This window comes from Seriola lalandi, unplaced genomic scaffold (genome assembly GCF_002814215.2).
Source record: "Seriola lalandi dorsalis isolate HSWRI2012SDOR001 ecotype SW California unplaced genomic scaffold, Sedor1 jcf7180002054573, whole genome shotgun sequence".
NCBI lineage: Eukaryota > Metazoa > Chordata > Actinopteri > Carangiformes > Carangidae > Seriola > Seriola lalandi.
This window is the reverse complement of record NW_019525126.1, coordinates 1481318-1508067: the sequence shown is the minus strand read 5'-3', so window position 1 is coordinate 1508067 and position 26750 is coordinate 1481318. Positions and strand designations below refer to the sequence as shown.

Sequence of the window (26750 nt, the reverse complement as noted above, 5' to 3'; positions counted from 1 at the left end):
TTTTTTTTTGGAAAAACAGCAGAGGATCACCATTAATTCTTTATTTTTTTTTCTTTATTTTTTTTCAGAACAATAAAAATAGTTTAACAAACAAAGACTTCTTCATTCTCTCCATTTCGACTTGTATTTACAGCTGAAGATGAAACAAACACCCAGTCATGTCCATTTCATCTCCTCTTGGCTCCGTTCCCACCCCGATCCTCCCTCTCCACCCCCGGCAGGCTTGACAAGAGAGTACCAGGGCCTATTGCTGTGTCTTTGACGAGGTATACAGGCTATTCAATGATTGGTGACACGTTATTTTAAGCAGACGTCACTGACTTTTGCATTTTAGGAGCTTCTCCTTTTGTTCAGAACTGCACCACACTTGGCCTGTTTGTTATACGGTAGGTAACAGGTTATGACTGATGACACATGCTTTCACTTACTGGCGTGACTTTAGAAGATAAAAGACACTATTTTACTGTGGAAACACCACATAACTGATACAAGAGAAGACGACAAGATAGTTGACAAGTCTCAGATCCAATGAAAGTCCAGATGAGATAAACTGCTGTGTGGAGGGTCCCTGAGGGAAGTGAAGAAAATTGGTTTGAATGCACAAGCAAGTCATACCAGACACATAAGGAATAATGGTTAGCTTCAAAAACGGAGCGGCTATTATCACACTGCAGCGATACTGAATAATCACATGGAAGTACATGGCCCTCTTACACAGCATGTGCAACCTATGGACTTAAAAGGCTTTTTGATACAGTACTTCAAGCACCTTCTAAATGTCATAAAGCAATTAGGCCCTCTAAAGCACTCAACGGAAATGTCACAAATGTTGGATTTTACAGTTTCCACTTCTCACCAAGTATGTGGATCTGAGCGGGGTTATGTCTCGCTAGCAATGACATTTTTTTGAAATGCATTCGAGATGAATCTCACTCTCATCCGAAATCTACTGAGGCTGTAGATTTTAGACAAAAAGTGGACGAAATCCGCATAGGCCAGACAAAGCTGAAGCTTGTTATTGCGATGTTTTCCTATAGCATGAGGCTGCAGCGTCCCAAATCCCTACTGGGAGTTGATTGTAATGGGATCCGTGTGTGGCGTTTTTTGTCCCTCCTCGCCAACTGAATACAATCACATGAATCAGGGCTGAGTGGCTGAACAATCAACAGCAGAGGAAACGAAAGATGCCTGAGTAGTTGTGGCTATTGTGCACCTGATCAGGACAGAGGTATTGATACAGTCTGAACAAACCCAAGAAGTCATACTAATTAAACTTTAAAGAGTTCAAACATAGAAATATTATACAACAGAGAAAAGATGCAAAAAAAAAAAAAAAAAAAAAAAAAAAAAAAAAAAAAAAGAGCTAAATTACTGCGGCCCATTAGAGATGAGAGGCAGAAGAGATAGAGCAAAAACAGACAGAGGGACAGAAGCAGAAAACCTTTGCGTCCATGTCAGAGTATTAATACAGTAGTCCAGAGGTCTGCATGTAATAGTGGTGGATTTGAGCACCATCTCTATGGCTGGGGGTCAGGGGGTCACTGGTCCAATAAGGTTGGAGGGTCATGGCTGTCAGAGCTGGTTTTCCAGTGCAGAGCGGCAGGCTGGCACAGTGATGAGGATAATGACGTCTTAGTGTCACATCGGATCACACAGCAGACACACAGTCACAGAGCAAGAGTGGGCAGGCTGGGACGCGAGGGCCCCAAATGCACCCGTTGGGCACAAACAAGTCCAAAGGCCTGGCCTTTAGTGTTCCCATAGTTCAGTGGAGCTCCAGCACAGCGCAGAAAAGGATGAAATTAAGCTGGATCTACTCACATATCAAATGTTCAGAGGGGATCGATACATATCGTCAAGGGAGCAGTTGCTTCAATTAAGCCGCATGGCCTGTAGAAGTGGTGGATGTCCGTTCATCCGTTTCAGTCAGATATTTTAGGCCCGAGACGGGAGGGACATGAAGGCTCATCAGTTTTTGAGGGTTAAATCCTCTTCTTCACTGGTCACCCCCACCTCTGGGCCAATGTGCTGAGTGCTCCTGTGTAACGCAGACAATATGTGTTAGACTCACACACGGTATGTCTGAACAAGACTACAGCCACACTAGCAGCTCTGTGAGGCCGTGCTCAGGCCAGCGGATAAATGTTAATATGCTGATGTTTATCGGGTATATTGCTCATCACGGTCACCAACCTAGTTTAGTTTGTTAGCATAATAACATTTGCAGATGGGCGCTGAACACAAAGTGCAACAGAGGCTGGTGGGAATCTGATTAGTTTTGCAGCTACTCGGTCATATCGGAAAAGTGACCTTGATGAAGGCCACAAGCAGAAACGCGTTGCTCAAATTAAGTTCTTCTTTTACTACAAGTGCAAAAGTGACATTTTGACCTGCTGATGACACAAGAGGAAAAGTCGGGGGATCACCAAAGTCATCCTCTAGGGCCCATCAATGTCTGCACCACAACCTGCTTCAATCCATCCAATAATTGTTGAGATATTTCAGCTCGGATCAAAGTGGTGGGCTAAAACTACCATCCCTGGAGCTGCTAGTGTAGATAAGAACTACAATAATGTGTGATTCCTAGTTTTTGTTACTGTGATTTGTCAGATGGATTTCTGCAACTTAAAAAGTAGGGTGATTGACTGTCTGTGACTGTCCAATAAATGTACAATGTATTTAGCTGTATCACATTTACACTGGTTTGTATCACTGACAAACTATTTCAGTAATCTGCTTATTTTGTGACAACACTTAGTTAATGTATGAGTAGTGTGAACAACTGTTTGTTAATCCATGATCTGCAAAATGTCTTACATCCCTGAATGAGAGAAGAACCTGTTGCTTACCTTCCTTTTTTTTTTTAAGTCCATCACATCTGTAAAGACTATATTTATATAGACTTCTTCATCCAAACATTTCCAGTGGGCTGTGGCAGTCCTTTCATTGGTTCCTTCATTTTCATACAAGTTTAATCCAAAGTTAGAGCAGAAGAAGAGGCCTTCATAGTAACAGCCACTACTGGTCCAAAAAAACATCCAGTAGCTAAAGTGTGTGTCTGCAATGACATTCAATCAACCCCCAGACGTATCATTCATGCGTTTATAATCTTCACTTGTTCAATTTTCTAATTTCTCCAGTGTTTTTTGTTCATCATATTTATGCTCCTTCTGCTCCAGTGAGGGGGAGAAAAAAAAAAAAAAAAAAAAAAAACTCCAAAAACATCCTCCATTTTGCATGAAGGCCAAGTCACTTGTCAACAAACACTGACAGTCGTTCATCGCCTTAAAAGTTAATATATATATTTATATATAAAAAAAGGTGTTCATAAATTATTCAACAATGTTCAGTAGATAAAATACCACTTGCATTTCTGTCCTGAAATTATCACTTTGTGCTTTCTGCAAACAAAAACATTGAAAAAAGAAGCAGCAAATTTTTGCCAGAGGTTAATCCATATAAAAAAAAAAAAAAAACAACAAAAAAGAAAAGGTTTGCTCTATCTGTGACGGTTGGATATCCCGTTGCTGTTTGTAGCGGGCTCCTCCAGCTCGTCGTCCTCAAAGCCGTGAAAGGTGGAAGTGTCGCTCTCCGAGGTGGTGCCGAACAGCTCCTCGGCTCCGGTAAAAGTCCCATCTTCCTTCTCTTCTCCGCAGTCAGCTGGGACACAGGACGAGGGGGAGGGGGGCACGTGACACCACCATAAAGTTACAGGAAGTCAATCATATTACAAGGCCCAATCATCCACTGTGAACACACACTTTGGATTCAGTTTGAATAGAAAAAGTTGTATATTATACTTTGGTGTATATGAACTCACTTGTGCATTGGCAGGCTGCGCAGGGAGACCCAGATTTACCCGTTTTCTTGTTGGAGCCCTGGCATTTATTACAGTAGTTGTTGGGAATGCTGGTCCCACCTGGACCCTTTGGACCTGTGACGAAATTCCAGAGAAAAAATACCAAGTTTTAGGGATTGGTAACAATTCAAAGACGTGCAATTTTACTACCCAACTTATGTGGGGTAAGCTTGTCATTAGGACACAAACCATATACAGATATTAGAAACTTCCTTTTCTTTGCTTAAACTTCAATATTGGATTGAAGCGTTATTTGCGTAGACATAGATTTGTTTTTGGTGGATTCTTTCTCTATTGTAAAGATGTCTTGTATTCTGACTTCTCTCCTTTGTGCTCCTGGTTTGTTTTTGTTGATTTCCCGATTACGTGGGCATGTTTTTGGTGTCAGGCCTTCCTTGGCGTGGCTTATCAAGTTGATTGTCCTGGTTAGTATAATGCCATGTTGTATGGGAGAGCTAGTAGAGAGGGGACACATTCACGTCAAGTCAAGACAGTTGGTCGAATGAGGGCTAAAAGTGTGCACTAACAATATAAATCTATGTACATTAAATATGGGTTTAATCGCCTTGACAGCAGACTTTGGCTGATGTGAGTCCTCATTGTCTTCTTGATCTTCAGGCACTTCAGTATTATGAAGCGCCAAGTCAGATATATATCAGAGCTTTCAGAAAAGAATTTCCCAGCTTTAATTTACAACTTGGATGTTGACGTCAACACTATTCAAAAGTCAGATTCTCATAATTAAGATAACTCTGATGTGACGTGTTGTTTCTTCTCCTTTGGGAAAGCACTTTGCAGTAACACTGATCTTTATAAGATCAAATAAATGCGTCCGAGTTAAGAGTGTGCAGCATTCCCATTTTTGTGCCTGTACTGTGGCCTGTCTACTAAAGGTAAATGCCAAAAAAATTATCTTAGAAAGATGAAATTATCATTTAAAAAAAAAAAGGCAAAAACAAATCAAAGAATGAGTTAAAGAAAGTTAAAATATGCTGAGGCATTTTAGTGCCAGCTTTCTGTACAGGACATTTTTTTGGTTTGTTCAAAGAAACCACGCACTGTAGTAGATTCCAGGAACAGCAGTCAGACTTCTTACGTTTGTGTCTGTCAGTCTGTGGTGCAGAGGGAGACCTGGACGCCACCGTGTTCCTCTCTCCAGCTCTGTCCTCCTCTGCCAGGTGGGAATGGGTGTAGTGGTAGCTTAGTCCCGTACGGTTCCTGTAGCGCTTTGCACAGACTGCAACAAACAGTAGGCAGATGTTCAGTCCCACTACTGTGGCCGCATTTCATCATCTAAAAATAATTTGGGCAGCACAACATTTCTTAATGCAGATTTTTTTTTTTTTACTTTTCTGCCCACTTGTGTTTAAGATGGAGGCCTCAACATCGTCTGATTGTAATGAGACCTTCACTGAGCTACGAGTCAAACACCCACCCAGTGTCTGGCAAACTGGTGATTCCCTCAATTACAAAGCAACTTGATTAAAAACTACATGTAGTTTTTGTATTTAGCAGCACAGAATGTTTGTCTCACCATAAATAGGAAAGCTAAATAGGCCTAATGGCATTTAATGGAGGTAACTATTCAACTTCTGGCTCCAAAAGGGGAAAAAACTGTAAGATCTGATTACAATAGTCAGTCAAATAAAACAGAAACCCAGACAACATAATAAGCATGTCTCAGTTTCACAGCACCAAGGGCACTCTTCAGCTTGAGAAAAGTAAGATAATATAGGGGCTGAATCAATAATCACAGCACTTGTAACTACCACTCAACAATCAATCAAAATAAATATAAAGAAAGCTACTGGCCAAAAGAGTCAACAAATGAAGGTACCTGAGGTCGAAGATTTTGAGTTCTGCTTTTGTTTGTATCTGTCTGAAACAGAAAAGGCAAAGAAGAGGGGAAGGCAGTGTGAGTATATGTTGTTTAAGAAGAGTCGTGACAGCAAGAGTAAAATCCAATACCCCACCACCACCACCTGGATTTTCCACATGCAACTTGCATGTACAGGAATACTTGAGACTACAGTAACAGTAGTTTGCCTGCTCTCATCCTGTGGTTTCATCTGTAAAAACTGTGACTGGGTTTCACTGGTTTGACTTTTTCCCCTTTTTTTCTTAGTGTGATCCTTCTCAATTCCCACCAGTAGGAAATTATGTCTGAGATACATAAAGAAAATTCTGAGTATTTTTTCTAGGTACTGTACAGAGTATATTAAACTCTTATAATGAAAAAGGCTCAATAAGTGTCTGAGAAATCAACAGACCATCCAGAAACTACATCATATTGTAAACTCAGCATTGTACACTCGCTATTTGAAAAGATATGTCAGTGAAAAAAAAGAAAGAAAAAAAGAAGATGTTTTACAATTTATCTGTACTTACTGTCACAGACATATGGCTTGTCGTCATCCAGATCTGTCCTCCTACGGCCTGAACCCCGACCCTGAGGAAAAAAAAATACCCCACTGACTCAGTGCAATGAAATCTATCCCTTCCAACATGCAGAGCCGAGCTGCATCACACACATATATATCGTATCCATAGAGAGAACGCAAAACAAATCACACCGAGCTAAATGTGATTTGATGTGATTTAAGAAGACGAAGAAGAAACAGAAACAATGTCGATCTTCTTGAACTTATAGTGGAGTCCCGGGTTACAGTGCAACTGAAGTACATGACCATTTGGTCACTTACTCTTCCTTTGCCCCGATGTCTCCTCTTGGGAGTGTCTACTTCGTAGTCGTCATCATCGTTGAAAGCGTCTTCTGCTGCGTCGGCCTCCAGAACCCTCTGAGACACACAAAGAGAAAGAGAAAGAGAGAGACAGAGAAAGCGAGAGAGGGGAAAGACCATTTCAATACTCAGCTCTGATTAAAGCCCAGCTTACTGAGCAGCAACAACAACAGAAAACGCTATTTTATCAGATAATCTATTTTTGACAGATGTAATGTTCTTTCTGTTCCTGTATAAATGTCTATTTAATGTGGAGATGCTTACAGATGACATTGTTTATTGAATTAATTTGTTTAGTGGCAGTTGGATGGATTTAGAAGTTATCCGCTTGCCTTGAGAGGAGGGATAGACTATGGTACTCCAAGCTCCATCTTCTTGTATGTCCCTTTTGTAAATATCCACAGGTTTCCACAGGTATATTTGGTGGAATGTGTGATGTTGAAATATGACGGCTTTTGACTGCAGAGACCAGCAATGTTTTGGACTGATAGAACTACTGAATTTAAAATGAATGTTCATATTATGCATCATTCTGTGGCCGTAAGTCATTATTATTACCATATATAACGCTCAGTAAATGGGAAATCAGACTCGAAGCAGTCCACTTGTCCAAGCTGCTTCTCAGCGAGACAGCAGTCAGCTAACAAGCCCCGCAGGTCAGCCGGAAAAACTTGGCAAGTTGCCTTGACAACCAGTTGGGGCGCAACACTTCACTCCCGGTGCCAGGGCCCTCAATTGTTTGAGTGATATCACTGAACATTAACATTTTAAACGTTTGGCTGACGAGCTTAACCAGAGCAACACACACACACAGAGAACCAACCTGGATCTCCAGCAGACTCTCCTCATCGTTCTTAGCGTTGTTCCTCTTGTCTAGACCCTCTCCTCGCAGCAGAGCCTCCAGTGTGGTGCTCTGAGTGGGCAAGGTGTCCTTGGACATGAGGCCACCGTCTGCGCAAAGACAAAAACAGGCAACACGTGATGAATCATTAAAACACCAGCTCATGCTGTCACAGCGTGCCAACACATATCTATTGTTCACTTCAGGTTCCACAGGTATATAAAAGCTGCTCTACCATGTTCTGTTTTTCCTCCTGCAGCATCATCATCATCATCATCATCATCATCATCATCTTTCTATAAGCATATTTCCATTTCCACACCGAACCTAATAAAAGCATGTGGCACATTACTGGAGCATTTGATTTTTATAGCAGCTGTCATATATATTTTTTTTCTGCATGCAACAGAATGTGTCATCACAACTATTTTCACAGCACTATTATTACTGAGAAAAACATATTTTTTCATTCAGAGAAGAGAATGCATTTTCACTGGTGAGCGCTGGATAATGCAGCGCGATGTAGACATTAGGCTGACTTCGTCCACAGGAATCTCTGAGGTACAATGTAGATAAGTGGCTTATCACTTTAACCTGAACGCATCATGCAGATATCTCCTCCTACAGTGAGCTGAAGATTTAAACAAACAGTGTAGGAGGCGAGCAGGTTGAGCAGACAAAGAAGAACAAACAAAAGCTTTGACAGTCGGTCGATTAAACACATCTTATTTACAAAATCTCTTCTCCACAGAGAGCTTCATGATCATCCAGTTGCTGTGGATGGTTGAAAAGAGGACACACTTCAAAGCCCCCCACCCTTCCCTTGACTCCAGCTTTCTATCTTACCACTGTGCCCACTAGAAAGACTTTTTCACAATATTGAACATGAAGTGCTGAAGCAACAGAGGGCTGCTGCTGCACAGGTAAGAGGGCGATAGAAGAGGTAGGCGTGAGGAAGCAGATACAACAAGCTTCTGTAAAATGGGCTCCTCCACCGTGTGGTGGCAGCCCCTCACCATTGTGTCTGCACACGTTGACTTTCAACTCTCCGCGACGAGACAGACCACCCCCCCACCCCCCGTCCACGTCCCTCCCTCTCTCCCGACCCATGGGAGCTGGGGGGCTAAAAATAGAGCCAGCAGCAGCCTGCAGCAGGGAGCTGATTCTGCATGCAGCCCCAGTCTCTAGCACACCATCAGTTAGACAGCCTGCCGAGGCAGCGAGACAGATTCTGGCTGCTGCCCTGTGCTGGCCACCTCTGGCCAGCTGCACAACGTGCTCTGTATAAGAGACGCCAGGTTAAATCAGGGTATGTTTCCCCTCTGTTGGGCACTGGCAGACAGCACATACAATCCACTGTTGTTGGAGAAGGGAAGGGACAGGAGGGTGGTGGCAGTGGTGGTGGGGTCTTAGCGAGCGCCAGCTCAGTGGAAAACAATAGGCTACAATGGGATGTGTTTGGGAAACAAAGGCTTGGTTCATATGCTATCTCTCCATCTTGCTTTCTCTTTCCAGGCTCTCTTGCTCAGTCTTACTTTCTCAACTTCCCAAACATTTGTCCTTCCACTGTGCAATGCAGAAATTAAAGCATCATGACAATGGAAATTTGCCTCAAAAACACAAGGAATTTCTCACAGCCTTTTATAGAAACTACTAAAAATTAATACATGTAACATAATATTTCTGTGTGACATTCTCCCTATTGTCGTGTTCATTCCTTAGGATAGTGTAACATCCCAGTGGGTATGTGCAAGCCCTGGGCACAGAATGGACCAGTTACTTGAGCTCAGGAACATTGGCCACAAAACACACACACAGACGACACGGCAATTTATAGGAGAGATGAAAGAGTTGCCACAGAGAAAGAGACCAAACCAATCGGCAAGGGAGGTGGTAAGTAGAAAATAAGATACAGGGAGAATATAGAGGAGAGGTTAAATGTTTTGAGTGAGCTGTTTCAAGTGGCAGCCCAAGAAGGCCAAACTCCATTCAATAACATTTATTAAATACTGTCTGCAGTGGCCGAACTCTGTCTCGCTGCTCCCAGCAGTGGTAAATCTAATTACATGTTCTACTTCTCACAAAACAAGTTTACCAGCCGGGGTGAACACAGCCACATTTCATCCTCTGAAAAATGACTGGCAGCCTGTTCTGCTCAGCGCGCGGAGACAGAGTGATATGCTTTTAGTGAGATTATTCCAGATCATCACCAGTAATCACATGAGTTAAAGGAGGTGGGTGGGAGATGGAGGGAGAGATGGCTGAGCGGGAGGAGAAACTGAGAGGAGCAGGAAGCGACAGGCAGGTGGCTTAAGGAGAAGGGGCTGCAGGGTCTTACCGAGCTGCAGGCCGTAGATGCCCAGGCGGGGATCTGTGGTGTTGTGCAGCCGTCTTTTCTTTCTCCAGCAGCGGGCGGGGTAAGTGTACATCTGCCCGGCTGAAACCCCTGTATAATAACAGCAATACACATGCCAACACTTTCAGTTTTTGAAAAACACATTAATAAAAATTATTATCAAGGTTTATTTTTTAAGTATTTTCAGTGTACAAAAATACAAATACAAACACAAACACAACACTGTAACCAATCTCATAACAAGTGTCCAACCACCCACCCACCAGACCTACACCATTGAATAAAAGTTAGTCATTCCAGACGACTACCCAAGATCAACTACAGTTTTGCTACTTGTGAAAATGTTATTGCAGTTGACTTAAAAAAAACTGTCGATCTACCAGTCGTCTCAGTCCTACTTTGTTTAATATCATCTAAAGTGAAAATCTTTTGGGATTGGACAATAATTGAACAAAATAAAAAGTCTGAAGAAGTCACCTCAATTGCAACAACAGATTAATTAATGATGAAAATAATCATTATTTGCAATTCAAGTTAATATCTTTAGATAGTGTAGATGCAGACACCATTTTTACAAGCTCAATGCACCAAAAACACTTAACTCTCACTTAATATTCTTTGTATGTGTGCGAGTGTGTTTATGTGTGTGTGTGTGTGTTTGCCCACCGGGGCTACGGTGGTGCCGCTCCATCCAGATGTAGCAGTTGTTCTGGGCCACGCCGGTTTGTGAGTCCAGGAATGGCAGGCGGACGCTGCGTTCGGCACACAGGCGAGCATTGTAGCTGCGGCACTGCTCAATAGCATCCTTGTAGAATTGGTCGCCCAACCTGCGGGGGGTAACATTAGCAGCAGAGGTCAGTGACACTGAGTGATGTGGTCGACACCTGTTCAGTCACTGACGTGGCAGCTGGTTTGAAGAGCTGGGCAAGAACAGACATGTTGCTAATGACTAGTGTGACTATTTGCAGAATCTCTGATATGCGGATTAGCCTTTTTTAGTTTGTATGAATGCTGTGATAGTGGCCCGTTGCTTCACTGGCCACAGATCATTAAATCATTTAAGCTGAGGCTGCTGCAAGATGATGGAAAGCAGATCAATACAACATAAGGAAGGAAATAACAGCTGCTTCTTTAAAAGAAGAGCAATTATGCAAAGGTACACTGAAAATTATCCTCAACATGAGTAACGCATCAAACTTTTAATCACTCCTGTTCAATGCAAGTATCAAACTGACAGCTAAGCCTCTCTATCCTCTCTCTAGCTTGCCATTGGGGAGAATTTGTTGAAGGAAAAACAAAACAAAGCAACACAGTTACAACAGTGCAACAACTCTGGTGCTCCCACTCCCGAGGTTAAACATGTTATTACCTCTGTGGGCTCTTTGTCTGATCTGATTCCAGATAGGCTGTGAGCTACACTGGTGTTGACTGAGTCAGATTATCACAGCAACACTGAATCTGCGGTCTGATATGAAGTCACTCCTCTGACCAGCTAGCGAAGACTCTCGCACTTTAGTTCCACTTTTCTTAGCGCCACTGAGATTTTGGCAGTCCCTCAGGGTTTCAGAGTTAATATTCAGAGTGAAATGGGGGAGGATATTTCACATTCAAGCCCTCAATCGCTGCCACACGCCTGGTATGGTAATTAGCCTACTTAATTAATCTCTGCAGAACGTCTAGCACAAGAGCAGGTTCTAATTTCACTATATCAAAGATGTGGGGGGGGGTAAATGCAGCAACTCTGAAATCATAGCAAGGTACTTTGTGTGTGGATTCCACAGTGTGATGTTATATCACAGGGCCAACAGGGCAAAAAACACTGTAGCCAACGGTTCTTCTAGTATGGACATCTCCACATCCGCATAATGAAGTTCCTACACGTGTTCTCAATTACAACATTAGGAAGACGGCCATTTTGAAGTGAAACTAATTAGCTGCGGGCTGTGAGTCGAGCCTGGAATCTTAAACTAGAGGTGGAGGAGGTGGGAGGCCGATTTGTCAGCGTCTTCCAGATCCTGCTCACCCCTCTCTTTCTCTTTCTCTCTCTCTCTCTCTCTACCCCACCACAAGACGACGTCCAGCAGATGAACAGCCGTGTTAGAAATGCTGTCCCGCACAAAGCCCACGGCTCTGCGGTTCAGACAAAGCCACAGTGTGTGAGGCTTCTGGGAAAGGGAGGCTTCATGTCAGTGTGACTGAGAAGAGTAAACAGTCACAGGTACAGAGTGAGTGCAGGGAGGGGTGGAAAGGTGTTTGAAAGAGAAAGATGGGGGGGAATAAAAACAACAAGACAGGGGGTTCAAAAAGGCACGAAGGTTGGAACAGAGGTTCAAAGTTATCAAGCAGATCATGACTTGGGGCCATGGGGCTTTGTTTTTCCTTCAGCGTGTTACAATCATACCAACATAGTGGCTTCATTGTAGCTAATAACCATGTCACTACTAGGCTCTGTCCTGTAAAGATGTTGTACAGTGTTACAAAGCCAAGAGAACACCGGTTTCTCAGATTTCCCAACACTTTCACAGGTTTTAAGACACAGGAATTTTTACACAGTCTACACTGGGATATACCCTAACCAGATTTAACACCTTCAACAGTAGAAAGATTTCGTTTCAAAATGATAATTTGGCTCATAAAAAATAATTACACACAGCTGTGTCATTAAATGTATAAAATGCATTCCTCAGATCTATACCACACATGTAGGTGTTTTGTTTCCAACAGTAAACGAAACTAACCTGTTTCCCCTACTGCCATTCCTTGATATCAACACACAGTTCTGCTGGGACGCACTGTGACATATCAGTTTACTAAATGCAGACCAGCTGACCAGTTGTAAATGCTCCCCGAAGTCCACTACGAGCGCACACTCACTGTGTAGTGCCAAGAAACTCCTGAGACTACTCGAGTCGAACAAACCGAGAGAAGACGCTCATCAGTCTGAAGTTGAAATGTGCAGGGTTTCTGGGAGGGAGAATGAGGGTGGGGAGTGAGAGAGAGCAAATAAGTGGTGAAAGTCTTCTGGTGGGTGCTGGATGTCTGTGCGACGACATGCTCTCCATCAGAGCACCCGGCGCCACGAGCAGCAGGTGCACCGGCTTAGGTGAGAGATCTTTCTGACACTTGTAATGAGTGACAAGACCCGCACGTCCAGCCACACAGGAGACAGACACGTGCACGCACACACACACGCGCACGCACACACGCACACACACACACACGCGCACGCACACACGCGCGCGCGCGCACACACACACACACACACACACACACACACACACACACACACACACACCACCTCTATGTCAGTAGTCACAACTTCTCTCCTCTTCTCTGGTCTGAGGTGTGTGCTTTTGTTTTTCCGCCACCCTTTGAAATCGAAGTGGTTTGAGAATAACTCCAGTTTATTATTACAACTTGGGTGTTAATTCTATAGTTTTGGCCACTATTCCTGTCAAGTGTGACAACATTGAACTCACCACATTAATAACTGAGATTTGGAAACTGAGCAACACCACTAAACAGAAGTCAGATGGGGCAAAGCACACACACAAAAAGCAGTCTGGCATGACTTATGAACTTATTTGGGAAAGAACTCAGTGGCACATAGTAAATTTATCACTCAAACTTTCTGTTTTCAACATCCATCATAGTTTACAGACTAGCTTCCTGGTTCAACTATGACTTACCGTACTTGCATTAGTTGTGTGCACACAGTTTTCCTGTAAAATGAAGGCCTATTACTAACACTTTGACCACATTCACTTTCAGTTTCGTCTATAAATACAGTAGTTTAGGTCAGTGGTTCAACACTTAACGCTAATGATCCCCTTTAAAAGGAAACAATCTCTGCTTGTGAGGTGCCATCACCAACATCTTATCTATCAAGTAACAAGAAGTGACAGTCAGGTAGTGTGTAGGCAGGACTAAAAACAAAAATCAGTAGAAGATTGTTAAGCTGAAACATATCTCTTTTCCTCCTGCTTTCCTCTTAAATCGAGTCAAGATTTATCTTTGTTAACAACCTGTCTTGACTGTTGTCTCTAACACAGCTGGACTTCCTATAGCAATTTCCCCATGTCCTGATTCTTAGTAATTAGTCTCTGAATCCAGTTTTATCAAAGCTGACAGAAATAATAGCCAACACACGCAAAAAAAAATAAAGACATAGGTTGTAGTAAACCAGAATTATCCTTTTAAGTCTTAGCTCTGCCTAATGGTGACAAAACCCAAGGGGCTTAACGTGAACTTAAAAAGTTCAGGGCTTAAAAAAAGGTGCCTCAGAGGTATGTGCTACACATCCTCAATATCTTCCAGTTGAGTAGAGAAGGTGAGTGTGTGCATGAGGGCGAGGAACAAAAGCAAATCTTGTGGCTAGTGGGGCCTCCACTATCAGCGTGTTCCTGTCAACGGTTCGCTGCGTCACATGGCTGCGTCCGTAATGTGAGCATGTGTCAACACTCGTTTTGCATATCTAATGACAAACTTTAGTTTGCAGGAGAGCAGCTCACAGAGGCCAAGTGAGCTGGAGCCACGACAAAACTCCTGTGTTTACTTTAACACAGCACAGCTCTTAATAGATCGGAGTTATGTAAAACAAAAACAAAGAAAAAAGTATAAAATGATGATCTAGTAACATAACTTTGCAGGTGCACTGCTGCTTCACAGGAAGCTACAGCTACCACATAACAAGAGAGGGGGAGGAGGAGGGGGAGGAGGAGGAGGGTGTACAGAGTGACTGCATCCTGACAGCAACCTCTGATTACACCAATCAGAACAAGAGCGTCTGGGTGAGGGCAGGAGTAAAACCAGATCATACACCTCCACACACTGAAGTGCCAATAAACAGCAGACCTGACTCTCCCAAAGTCTACTCAACACCAATGACAAGGCAGCAGCTGGATTGGGGAAGCAAAGAAAGAAAACTCCAGCTGTAAATAAAATTTTATATGAGCAGCTTTATGAGCTTCTTTATTGATCAAATATTCCAGACTCCATTTTAATCAGCAGATTCTGGAAATTACTGTCCTCCCAAGCTCAAACAAGGGACGGACCTCACACAGACGTGCACAGGCCCGCACACTGCAGCTTCATGCGCCACCACATCTCCACAACAAAGTCAAACCAGAGTTTCATTTCCCTAAAGTGAATCATCTTTTTTTTTGTAAAGAGAAATACAAAAAAAAGAAAAAAGGTCAAACTGGTCCACAGGAGCGACATCCAATTAGTGTCAAGTGTGACTAATTATAATCTGACAAACTTGTGAAATGAAGTCAGAAACCCGAGACAGAGGCTAATTATAGCAGATTGAAACACTTCATTAAGCACAGCTTATAGCAAGGAGACATTCCACATCTGAATGCTAAAACGTTTCTCAGATGAAACAGCAGCTTGACAGCAGACGCATGCTGAAGCGTGCTGGGACACATGAGAGGGATACAGTCCAACAATACAATACTAAAATGCACTTTCCCATACTAATAGAGAGCGGAAGGAAATATATATATCTTACAACATTTACATCCAACATTTTAAAATCAGCTGTTTCACTGAGCTGTTCAGATGCCAGCAGAGGGAAGCTGTGATTGTATCGGGCCATTCCCTGGTTGGCAAAACTGTGAAGGAGGGCACTGCAGGACAAGTGCAAGCATGCTCAGTCGACTCATGTATAAATACAGATCTAGGGGAAATTTTGCATTTAGCTAACAGTCTTTTCCAGAGCATCATGCAATGAGGGTGCAGGTGGGGGGTTGTCTTGCCAAAGGCCACTTTGACAGCCCCTCATATATCACAGAATGAAAGCAAGTAGTGGGGCCTGTATATTATCTGATCCTTAGCAGAAAAAGGTCAATGTGCTATGGAAGAAAAAAAAAATGCACAATCAGGTATCAAAAACATCCCTCTCAGGTGGAGTAACAACACCAGTGGGTGATGTGCAAGGTGATGTGTGGTCCACTCGTTGTGCTACAGTCCACGGAGGTGCCAGGGTACCTCTATGGAGGAGCAGATGGTTCTCCTGCTTGTGCCCAACACTTCCTCTCTGTCGGAGCATCTCTCTGACAGATGGGCCCAGGATCCTGGACCAAGCTAATCTCCAGCACTCCTCCACTTAAAGGCACAGTGGAGTGCCTGCTCTACCTTTCACAGTCCCAAAGAGCCATGATGATCATTACAACCCATCAATACAGGCTGACGGCTGCTGTCACGTCCAACTGAATGTAAGCATTTAAAGACATGCAACATTATGATCTAGTTCTAATATGAAATGACAAGAAAACAGGAGGCTAATTGTGTCTAACTTACAGTAATATGTCTACCAATGGAATTGGGTGAAACAATACAGAAGAACAAAGGAGAAATGGAGAAAAAGGTGGAGCATTTCTTTGAAGTTGAGGGACAGAAATGACTATTGAACAGGCTATCTGAGCACAGGGTGACAGTCTATTTCCAACCGCGGACTCAAATTTGCTGTCACTTTTGTCGATTTCGCCAGCAAAGCATGCAAATACAAAATGCCTCCTCCCTTGCTTTACCGGGTCCTGACCACGTCTGCGCTCGGAGGAGCCAAAGTTGACATGTCGACAATTCACACCAACTATAAACGACTTTCGGAATGTCAGATGATATTCCGCCGCTATGCCCAACCGAGCACGAAGAAAATCGGCTTTTAATTATTCGGTGGGGCGCAAAGGCACGTTGTCGACAGTTTTCAAATAAATTTATAGCCCAGGAAAGACGACACTCTCCTGTGTTGAATGCAAACCCACACGGAGGAAAAGCTCCTCCGGTGCAGTCAAAATGTCAGGCAGCCTTACGCACATGTTTAAGACTAAATGTTAAAATCTTGTGGAATAAAAGAACTATACGAGGCTACTTTGCCATGCAAGAAGTACACAAAATAGATTTGGACAGCTTAATCTGTCATATGCACACGACAGGAAATGACATGCACGAACAGCCAGTTTTAATGTACGAGTTGGCAACAAAGTAATTATTCACAATTTCCTCAATGTCTAAATTACTTACGCTTTTAGTGGATTCTGAATGACAGCCGCCATTTTGCTACAATGTAACGCAATATCGGCGTCTTGCAGTTCTGAGGGAAACCTACGGAAATTGACCAATCAGAGCTCGGGGTGAATTCGTGGACCAATACATCTGCAGCATAGGCGGACGGGGCGTGGCTTAATGGGGTAAACTGTCAAAATTATTTTAAAGGGTTTTCCCTTGTATTTAAATTGTACACAACTGAATTACAGCACTTTTAAAGAGACCCTTACTGTAGCTTGGATACATATCAAGAGCAATTCCCTCTTTGGCAAGTCAATGCAGTGCAAGTGGCACAGAATATCAACATGGAAGCTTGTGTTTAATTATTTATTAAAATAATTATAAATCATTTATCATCATCAATAAGCACCAAGCAAATAATTTTCCCTCACTTTATCCGGGGCTGAAGTGTTGGAGAAGAGAGGAAGCAGAGCTCATAATGCACAGGCGTGCACACGATCTATTCCTCCCACATACAGTACAGTAAGTGGTATGACACAGGGAGATTTAAAACACAAACACACACACACACACTAAAGACATGGAGGCAATTTCAGATTATGTTTTGACAGACGGGAGCTGATACAACTTTAATCGTATGCAAATCTTCCACCAATTCAGCAAGTATCCACACACATCACTGTTTCAAGTTAGTTTCCAACATTTTAAAATGCATTGATCATTCCTGCTTGATTTGTAGTGTGTAGGTGAGTGTTCATAGTAGCACCCAACCTAGTCGAAGACTAGACACCACAAAGGATATCTGAAGCAACAGACTGCACACATTTGCATGGGAATGAAGTCCAGTACAAGTGATCTGACATGATGTATTTCCTATTCTATCCTGTGCAATATTAGAATCTCAGAGGAAGGTGTGTGTGATGCAACATTCAGACAGATAAATCTATTTTGAGACAAGGCAGACACAACATCTTCTCATCAGACATCAGAACCAAAAAGTTCCACGTAAGGAGCAAAGGGAGAATTAACTTTATCTACAAAGCTTACAATCGACAACCCTTTTTTTTCTCATTTTTAACAATAAAATACAAGCATATGTGTTAAAGGCATCACCTTGTGCTTTGTATCATATCCACACGTAACAGTCTCATTACTCAATAACAAAAAAGTAATGATGCAAGACAAGTTAAAGCTCTCAGTCACTAAATATGGTTCAATATCTCATCATTGCCACATTTGAGCATGTGTTTTTCTGTGTAATGCTGAAAGACAAAAAAAAAAAAAAACTATGGCGAGAAAGGGTGGTTCAGATACGGTCACTACAAAGTACATAAATATCTACACAGTAACTAATGTCAAACAAAAAACAGAAAAAGAAAATATACAATATCTTTCAATAACAGATCTAAAATAACAGACAAACTAGCTGTGATGAGCTGAACAAGGAGTTCTTATCCTGTCAGACTTGGAGGCGTGAATGTAACATGTAAAACTGGTTTGAAGACAAATGTGGATATTACTCAGTTCTGCAGAACAATATACATACACCCTAGCAAACATCAACTGTAAATATTTAAAAAACAATTAAAATCAAGGTGTCAAGAAAACAAATTTGAACATTAAATACCTACATTTCATAGCATGTATACACGCTTGGTAAAAGAAATAGTGAGGTTTATTCAGAGACCGTCCTCTGAACAAGTAAAAGGCCATGAATCGCTCAGACTGTCATGCATGCCAGAGTGCTAATAAGTAATTTTTTTTTTCTTCAATACATAAATAATTTTCAACATTTCAAATGTACACTCCTCTAACATAGTTCTATGTCTTCATACAACCACAAAGTACATGATAAAATATAAACATTATACCAGCACAGATACAGTGACCTGAATGATTTTTGGCACACCAGATATCCACACTCTAGAACCCTAGATTTCAGCTCAGTCTGGGACAGACTGGATATCTGGGTTTTGGCCATCGTAAGCAACAGCCTATAACAGCTGAAAAAGGTTTAGTGCAAAAACTAAAATGTTGCAATACAGCATGCAATGGAGCCTGCAGTTATACCTGCATGGATGTAAAATATCCCCTTGCCATTACACGTACTACATCAGAAAAACAATGCTCAATAATAAGAATTGCTGGACACTAATCACACCAACCGCATGGGGTTCTCAACTATCTAATATTTTTTAAATTATTTTTTTAATATTTTCTGATAGTAGAAAAATAGCTGAACAGCCTTATTTAACGTAAAATCAGGGATTTGTGTCGATAAGAATCAAAATATTCACTCTGTGAATAATCAGAGTGGAAATGCAGGTTTCACACTCAGTCAAGTAACTAACATGTTCTGGCTGTTCTACAAAGGCCACAGGAACTCAGAAATCCCAAATCTGCTAAATGTCCTATATATATATATATATATATGCCTAAAAACTTCCTTGCCACAGATACAAGACAGAACCATTGGAGTAACGGAGGTAAAGCAGTGACAGACTGCGAGCTGAGTGAGTGAGTGGTTCTCTCCGGTGCTCTGAGGAAGGAAGGCCGTCCCTGTTAAAGTTCTCCAGGTTTCTGGTTGCAGCTGGTGCACACGCGCACGGGGTGGTCCCAGCCCCGTGAAGGAACCGGCCGACGCTCTGGGGAGCAGTCGTCACACACTCCTTGGCCACAGGCACGGCAGTGATGCTTGGACAGTTTGGCAGTGAACTCGCGCTGGCAGTTGTGGCAGGACAGGATGTCCTGGTCAGGCACCCAGTAGGCAGGACGGGCTGCATCTTTCACTAGGCCTACAGGGAACACAACACAAATAAATACAAACACTTATTGTTTGTGGTGTAAGGTAACAGTTTGTGTTTTACATTTACTACACACACTGTAGTCATTTAAGTCAACTTTATAGTGTGGACAAAAAATCAATATCACAGTTACGTCTGTTAGCTTAGCTTAGCATTGAGACTGGAAACAGCGGGAAACAGCTAGCCTGGCTCTGTCCAAACGTAATACATCCTGCGTTCTAGTGCCTCCAAAGCTCACTAATTAGCATGTCATATCTAAATGTCATGTCATGTTTAAATCTGTTTCATTCCTGGAGTCTCCGCCGGTTGCCTGGCAACGACATAAACCTCTGTGAAACTTGTATTTCTCAAAATGACAAACTATTCCTTTAATTTAGAGGCGCATACACTTGATGTGCCACTTCCATTACACTTAGTTTTACTCTGCAGTACCTCCATTCATTTGTATTCACACAGTAGTTAAAATATTTTACTTGTATCAGTCAAGTATTATATAACTTCTGCCTATACTGTTGATATTAAAACACTTTCAAATCTCAGTTATCAATGCTTTATTTTAGCTTTATTCATGCTGCCTACTCCTCACTACTATCTGAAATGCACTGAAACTCCAGGTAAAATGAAATCCTTAGCTGTCTTGGATCCAGTTACCATGGAAACACAAAAACAAGATTTGGATTTGTAAATAAGAAGGCTAATTTTGTTGTGATTGGAGCAGACCTTGCTCTGGGGTATTTTTGGGATGGTGTTGAGTATATAGAAGTTTTCAGCAGGATATCAGGTTATCAAAAACCTATTGATCAATGCACATAGTAGTAATTGTTTTTGGATCATCTTTACAGAAGCGTCTCATATTAGTTGTTATAAAAATGTTATTTTCATAAACACAGGACCAAAGTACATTCATGATGTTAGTGCAGAGTATGGAAGTGAGCAATACTGAGCAGTCACTGAGATGTGTCATGTAAGCAACTTCTAAGCGTCAATGTCATTGATGTTTAGAAGTTAAATAGCAAAGGTAATTTATAGCTGGAAGCCTCATAAAATGAAATGGAAATGGCCTGTAAACATTTAGCTGGCAAGAATAACACATTAAAGGCAAATGCAAATTTTGCATTTGAACCCCTGCTTAATGAAACAGACAAAACCTGATTATTTCAATGTCATTTGTCTGAGAGTATTTTTTCAACACATTAGTCATATCAATTGTTTCTTTGATCTATGACATTTGCATGTTTTACAATGAGTTAAAAGAAACCTGTGAACTTTTTGGTAATGGACAGGTTCTGTTACAACTAGGTTATTAGGTCATCCCATATTCCTTATAAGGAGGGCTTTGCCGGCTCCTGCATAACATCTTGGAGAGCTCAAACTAGAAACAAGACCTCATTGCTTCTCTTTCTTGCTGTACATAAGTATGATACACCTCTACCACCAGAGGGCATTGTATCCATACACTCACATTTACTGGGTCATTTACCCTGGTTACATAACATTCCTCTTTAGGTTTGTTTTGTGCAACACTCACCAAGTGGGATGTCAATAGCAGTCACCACAACCCCTATGGTGTTGGTGACTGCCTCTCCAACCTTCCTGGCCAGGGTTCCACCTTCTTCCTCTTCAAGCTCTGCTTCAAGCAGCTCTGTACAAAGAAAATGTCTTTGCTCAAGTCACAGAACACCCAACATCAACGGCTTCATAACACACAGATGACGAAAAACAGGGGACATTTGACATTATTGAGGGAGTGTGTACCTGCATATGAGGCTCTCTGCTCGAAGCAGACGTCACAGACTCTGACAGGGCCAAGACCCCAGCCTCTCTCAGGGACGGGTGCAGCTTTGGAAGAGCAGCCATCGCAGAAACCCTCCCCACAGGCACGGCAGTGATGCTTGGTGTCGTTGTCCTGGAAGACTGCATGACACTTATGGCACACCTTACACAGGAGAAAAATAACAACAGACACTGTTATTGACCAAGAGCTAGAGGGAGGAGGATGCAATCCGAGTCCATCCAAGTTTTATCTTGTGACCTGCAAACATAGACATGTGTAACAGGCACAGAACACCAGACAGTAAACATCCCCCTGGACACTAAAGTGTTGACTTGGCTGTTGGTGGCGGGTGGCAGAGGGTGGGGCTGAGTGTCACTCACCAAGATGAGGGAGTTGGGTTTCCAGTAGGCTGGGGCGATCTGATCTGTCAGCCAAGAGGTGACAACCTTGGCAGGCTTGACACTGAGCTCTGACACAGACTGGGCCACTAGGTTGACTCCATCTAGAAGGCGCTGTGCTGCATTGCTATTGTCCTTTAAAAAGCCATCCGACTGCAAATAGAAGACAGGTTTTTTTCTACATCAGTAAATGATGGTTATCAATATGTGTATTTCTGAACCTGTATGATTATGGATAATTAAGGAAATACATTCAATGTTGGTTAAATAAATGAAATAGCTTGTTCCTCTTACCCCTGGCCATACATGCTGGATCTCGGTGCGGACAACTGTATCCACAGGGTCCTGGTTCCCGTACCAGTACTGACGGCTCCGATAGATCACTCCACAACTGGGACATTCAATAACATACCTGAACATACACACACACAAATGTACAACTCTGTCAAAATATGTGAAAATGTTACTACGTGCGTTTAAGGTATGATTTGCTGTGGTACATGTAGGTTAGTGTGAACAGAAAAATTTGATTTTAGTTCAGAGTCTGGAACACCGGTGCTAAAATTGGGCTCTGGAAATGTAACATAAGCCTAACCTAACCCTAGTTACATGTGACCCTGCAGGTCATTCCCCTGCTACTCACCCAGACCAAGCGTATTTGGCAAGGCCCATCCATGGAGAGTCTGAGGAAGCTGAGGTCTTGGGGACAACTATCACTTCCTTTCCACCTTCATAGCAAGCCTGAGGTGATGCACCACACAATGATTTTAACAGCAGGTTCATTAGTCAGGGAACAAGAGTAATTACAAAGTCAATGGTATAGAGAGACAGCCCAGGTCTAACTTAGTGATACAGGTGAGCTATTGTTCTTACCTTACAAGTGTAAATGCGATTATCGTACTGAGCGGAGTAACGACAGCGATGCTTCGCTTCATGGCACACTCCTTCTCCCAAGTGGTTCATGCTGTTCTTGCAGCCAGACCTAGAGCAGAAGTTATAATGTAAAAACAACTAAAAACAGCAAGAGAATGAAGGTTAGATGAGAATGGATAAAGAAGGCTAGAGTTACTGACCCACAACTGAGGCAAAGGCTGGAGCAGGTGAAGTACTCATCTGGAAAGAAGCAGCTGTGAGCTACCAGCTCACCTGTAATCTCCCCATTGAAGCGCTCACTCAGTGCCTGCAGGACGGAATCAGCAGATAATAACAGAAAATGTACAAACTTACAGTTTTTGATTTGCAACAACAGGCAAAAATAACCACAAACGAGTTAAAAGCAAGCTGGAGGCCAGTAGACTTTATCCAGCCCTACCTGCAGGGCTTTGAAGATGACCACAGGCGTGCGTGGAGAACGGGTGGCGTTGTTATCCAGGAGCTGCTCCAGTTTATTCTGCAGGCCACGGAAGTCGGTAGGTGGGCTGAGAGTCTGAGTGCCCCAGTACTGGACAGAGCTGAAGGCCTCTGGAAAACGGGAAAGCTTCCGGAAGCGCTCCAACAGCAGCCGATCTACCGACTCGGATGACTTATCTAAAACAACACAAAGATGGAGAGGGTGTTTATTACTGCAGATATTCTACCTGTACCCATTTTGGTATAAGGGAGAAAAACACTGCATTCCTGAAATATCAACATGTTGAGAAAGTTGTAGCCATCAGTTAAAAAAATCACATGTAGCTCATTACATTTGTTGTCTGAAGTCTATAAGGCTCATGCCAGTTTTCTATCATGTTTTAGCACACTTCATGTGTGCTTTATACACCAAAACATACCATGTTTTGAATGCACTTTTCTCCCTCATAAGCAGTGATTCTTTTCTTGCAACCTACTTGAGTGTGGTAATGCACATCAGTGAACATCAGGCTTTTTTTATTTTTTTATTTGTCAGTTATTTTATTGCTGAATGGAAATGGAGCAGAGTTCTTACAATAACCTGTATTTAGACCTTTCAGCAATAACATATAGGCAGGTATGATGCTGATAGTATGGCTTGTATGCCTTTCTTCTTTTGCTATTTCTCTTATGTTGCTTTTATGTATTGTGTGTGTTTTAATGTGAAATTGTTGTTGTTGTTTTTTTCAATGTGAAACTGCTTGTGATGCCATCTTGCCAGGACTCCCTAGAAGAAGACATCCTGTATCTCAATGGGACATTCCTGGCTAAATACATAGGGTAGCTAAATAAATAAAATGCTCACTATGGGGGATTTCCCTAACTGAAGCAAACTGCAAGTCGCTGCAAGTTGATTTTCATATCACTCCAAACTGAATAAAACCCAGTAGCTGCATGGAAGTTATTTAAAAAAAACTTTTAAAATCGCATGTTTTGTAGTTGTAGCAAATGGACTAAAACACAGAAAACCTGGTATTATCATTCAAGTGTGTAACTACAGTTGTAAGTATGTGTCATTTCTGACTTCACTGACATGGCTTTCGGTTTAGTTCAAGGAGCAGTGTTTACACATTTCTTAAAAAGTTGGAATGCCGATTGCTACCTCCAGTGATGAAAGACAGAGAAACACTGCAAGCTATTTGCTAAACCTGTAACTATCCGCTGTGTTTATGCTTTTGTTTACTTTAAAGAGACCGCCTCTCATGCTTTACAGTGATGCAGGCCTACATTTATGGCGATACAGTCACAATGTGCTGGTCTAACTTGTCTAATACATGTGTAACAGATGAAGTAATTATATTTCTTAGAATAGAAGTGGTGAGATATTTTACCTGAGCCAAGCAACTTAGTGTGAACTGTTTCATGGAAGATAACCACCGCAGGGCCCAGGGTGGACAGTGGGACATCCAGGCCACAGCGGGCCGTCGTGGCCTTCAACTCCTTGGTGAAATGCTTCAAGTAGGCGTCTGAGGCGTCCCCAAGGAACTTGAAGAGGTCATCATGAAGACGGTCAGCATGGGTGCGATAAATGATGAGGTCAGAGATGGCGAGTACCTTGAGCAACAGACGGGTTCTCTGGCCTTGTTTGGAACTGTTTCCAAGCAACCCCTCCGTATCAATGACCACTACTTTATGGATGGGGTCAAATGCCGCCCACACACCCACTGTACACGATTCTTGTGTGGGAGAAGTCTTGAACACTTCTCTCCCCATAAAGAATGTGTGGTTGAGGGTGTGAGATTTGCCCTCTCCTGTGTTACCAAAGATGGACACCACCTTCAGCAGCTGGTCGGGGTCGCAGTTCAGGCTCTTCATAAACAAAGCTTCATCTTTTATCTTTGAAAGAACAAGAGAGAGGTGGAAATAAGTTACTTAAAATGTTTTTTTTTAAATGTACAAGTGTACACAAAGAGATGAGACATTTTGATATTTGATTCTGTTCCTCACCTGCATTTCCTCATTCTCATCAACCAAGAGAAAACTGGAAACCTTCTCCAGAAGTTTTGCTCTCTGAGATTTGATGTCATCGGCGATTTGAACAGCTGGCTGAACAGGTGTCTGGACAGAGTTGACCTCTGCACGTTTGGGTGGTGGAGGATAAGATGTGAGCTGGTGTTTCTTCTTGTTGCCTCCACTGTGAGTACGCTTCTGACAGTCTTGGCACAAGTTAACTTTGCAGTTCTGACAGCGGACCACGGATCTATGGCGTTTGCCATTGTCTCCATTACCTCCTTTACAGTTGTCACAGTAAGGGACATGTCCCGGACCTATCTGAAGCCGTTCATGGCTCTTCAAATGCTCCTGACTGTGGAGCTCAAACTCACAACGAACACATTGCAGGCTTTTGCATTCATCACATTCAAATGCAGCCTCCTCAGAGCCACCACAGGCATAACTTTCTTGACATATTAGACTTGTATTAACTCCCTTTTCTGAAGATGAGCCATGCCCACTCATCGTTTCCTACAAGGTCAACTTGAATACTGAGCAATGCTTATTGGTACAGCTTTGACAACAGCACCAGCTATTTCCAATAGCAGTTAATGAAAAATGCACAACATATGGTAATACTTAACTAAGCTGAAATGACCAAGTACAGGGACTAAATCAACTTATAACAGCTGCATGTTAATAGGCCTGGTGATTCACTGACTTTAACAACGAAGTCTCAACAACAATACATACAATTAATCAAATTAGATTTCGCATTAAAAATAACTTGATGAATTTTAAACACTTATAAACAGCTTTATTAATGTAATTTAGTGCAACTAACAGTGACGCAATGAAATAGGAACAGTCGTCTCCTTGAATTGCAGCTGATATCTTTTTACTACTAACACTTAACGTGTTCGTGCATTGAAGTTAGCAAATTGCTGCAGCATAACATAAAATAAGTAAGCGAATAAAACTATAAAATAACACAGAAACCTGTAAAGGTAGCGTGTACCGACCAAGACAATGAACTCTCCCTGAAAAGATGAATGTACAAATGTTGATGCTAACAACAGGCTAGCTAGCAAACTGACCCTCAATAGCTCGCTAGCAAACTCGGCAGACTATTTGGCATGCAAACATAAATACTTAGCTTACAGCTAGCTAGTTTCGTCGGACTGCTTTAACTTTTTCCAAAGAAAAGCTGTAATTATAGAGCCACCAAACCCTAACAGTTCATAGCCGTCCAAACAAGCAGCTAGCCTCCGGTCTGTCAACTGAGCTGTAACAACATATCAACAAAAACAACAGCCAGTCGATGTCAAAAGCTGAGATATCCGCGGACTCTTTTACTTTAAAACGGGAGATAAATCCGCGCGATTACGTTTAAAAAGTCTTTTAAAAGTGTTACTCTGTTTGAATCCTTCCGAGCAGTGTCATTGTTTTGTTCTTCAGTCCCCTCCCTGGCAGATTTCTTCTCTAGCTACGTTATTTTGTTGCCAGGTCAGATCAGCTGATCAGAGTATTTTCAGTCACAGGGTCAGAGGATGGTGAAAGTGCGGTTGCATGATGGGAAACGTAGTTCTACGAGACAGGCCGTCCTGTTTGTGTTCTGTGCAGTTGCCAATCTATTATTACGTTA

At 42.3% G+C, this 26750-nt stretch overlaps 2 protein-coding genes across 2 annotated transcripts; both read right to left on the bottom strand.

Annotated features, from left to right (window-relative positions):
- Window positions 1-32: 32 nt before the first annotated feature.
- LOC111663190 (zinc finger protein DPF3-like) lies at window positions 33-16877 on the bottom strand. The gene is made up of 11 exons (XM_023417283.2): window positions 16824-16877; window positions 10464-10624; window positions 9780-9887; window positions 7424-7551; window positions 6562-6657; window positions 6248-6308; window positions 5697-5738; window positions 4956-5096; window positions 3821-3934; window positions 2850-3660; window positions 33-2038 (listed from the first exon to the last, which is right to left on the bottom strand). Exons 1-10 carry the CDS (start codon window positions 16853-16855, stop codon window positions 3500-3502), a joined length of 1044 nt encoding a protein of 347 aa, XP_023273051.1. The 5' UTR covers window positions 16856-16877; the 3' UTR covers window positions 33-2038; window positions 2850-3499.
- A 528-nt stretch (window positions 16878-17405) lies between these two features.
- Window positions 17406-26595, bottom strand: LOC111663199 (zinc finger FYVE domain-containing protein 1-like). Its single transcript, XM_023417301.2, has 11 exons — window positions 25121-26595; window positions 24505-25009; window positions 23097-23311; window positions 22858-22964; window positions 22658-22766; window positions 22428-22525; window positions 22079-22196; window positions 21767-21937; window positions 21368-21548; window positions 21141-21254; window positions 17406-19603 (listed from the first exon to the last, which is right to left on the bottom strand). Exons 1-11 carry the CDS (start codon window positions 25628-25630, stop codon window positions 19371-19373), a joined length of 2361 nt encoding a protein of 786 aa, XP_023273069.1. The 5' UTR covers window positions 25631-26595; the 3' UTR covers window positions 17406-19370.
- Between the last annotated feature and the right edge of the window lie 155 nt (window positions 26596-26750).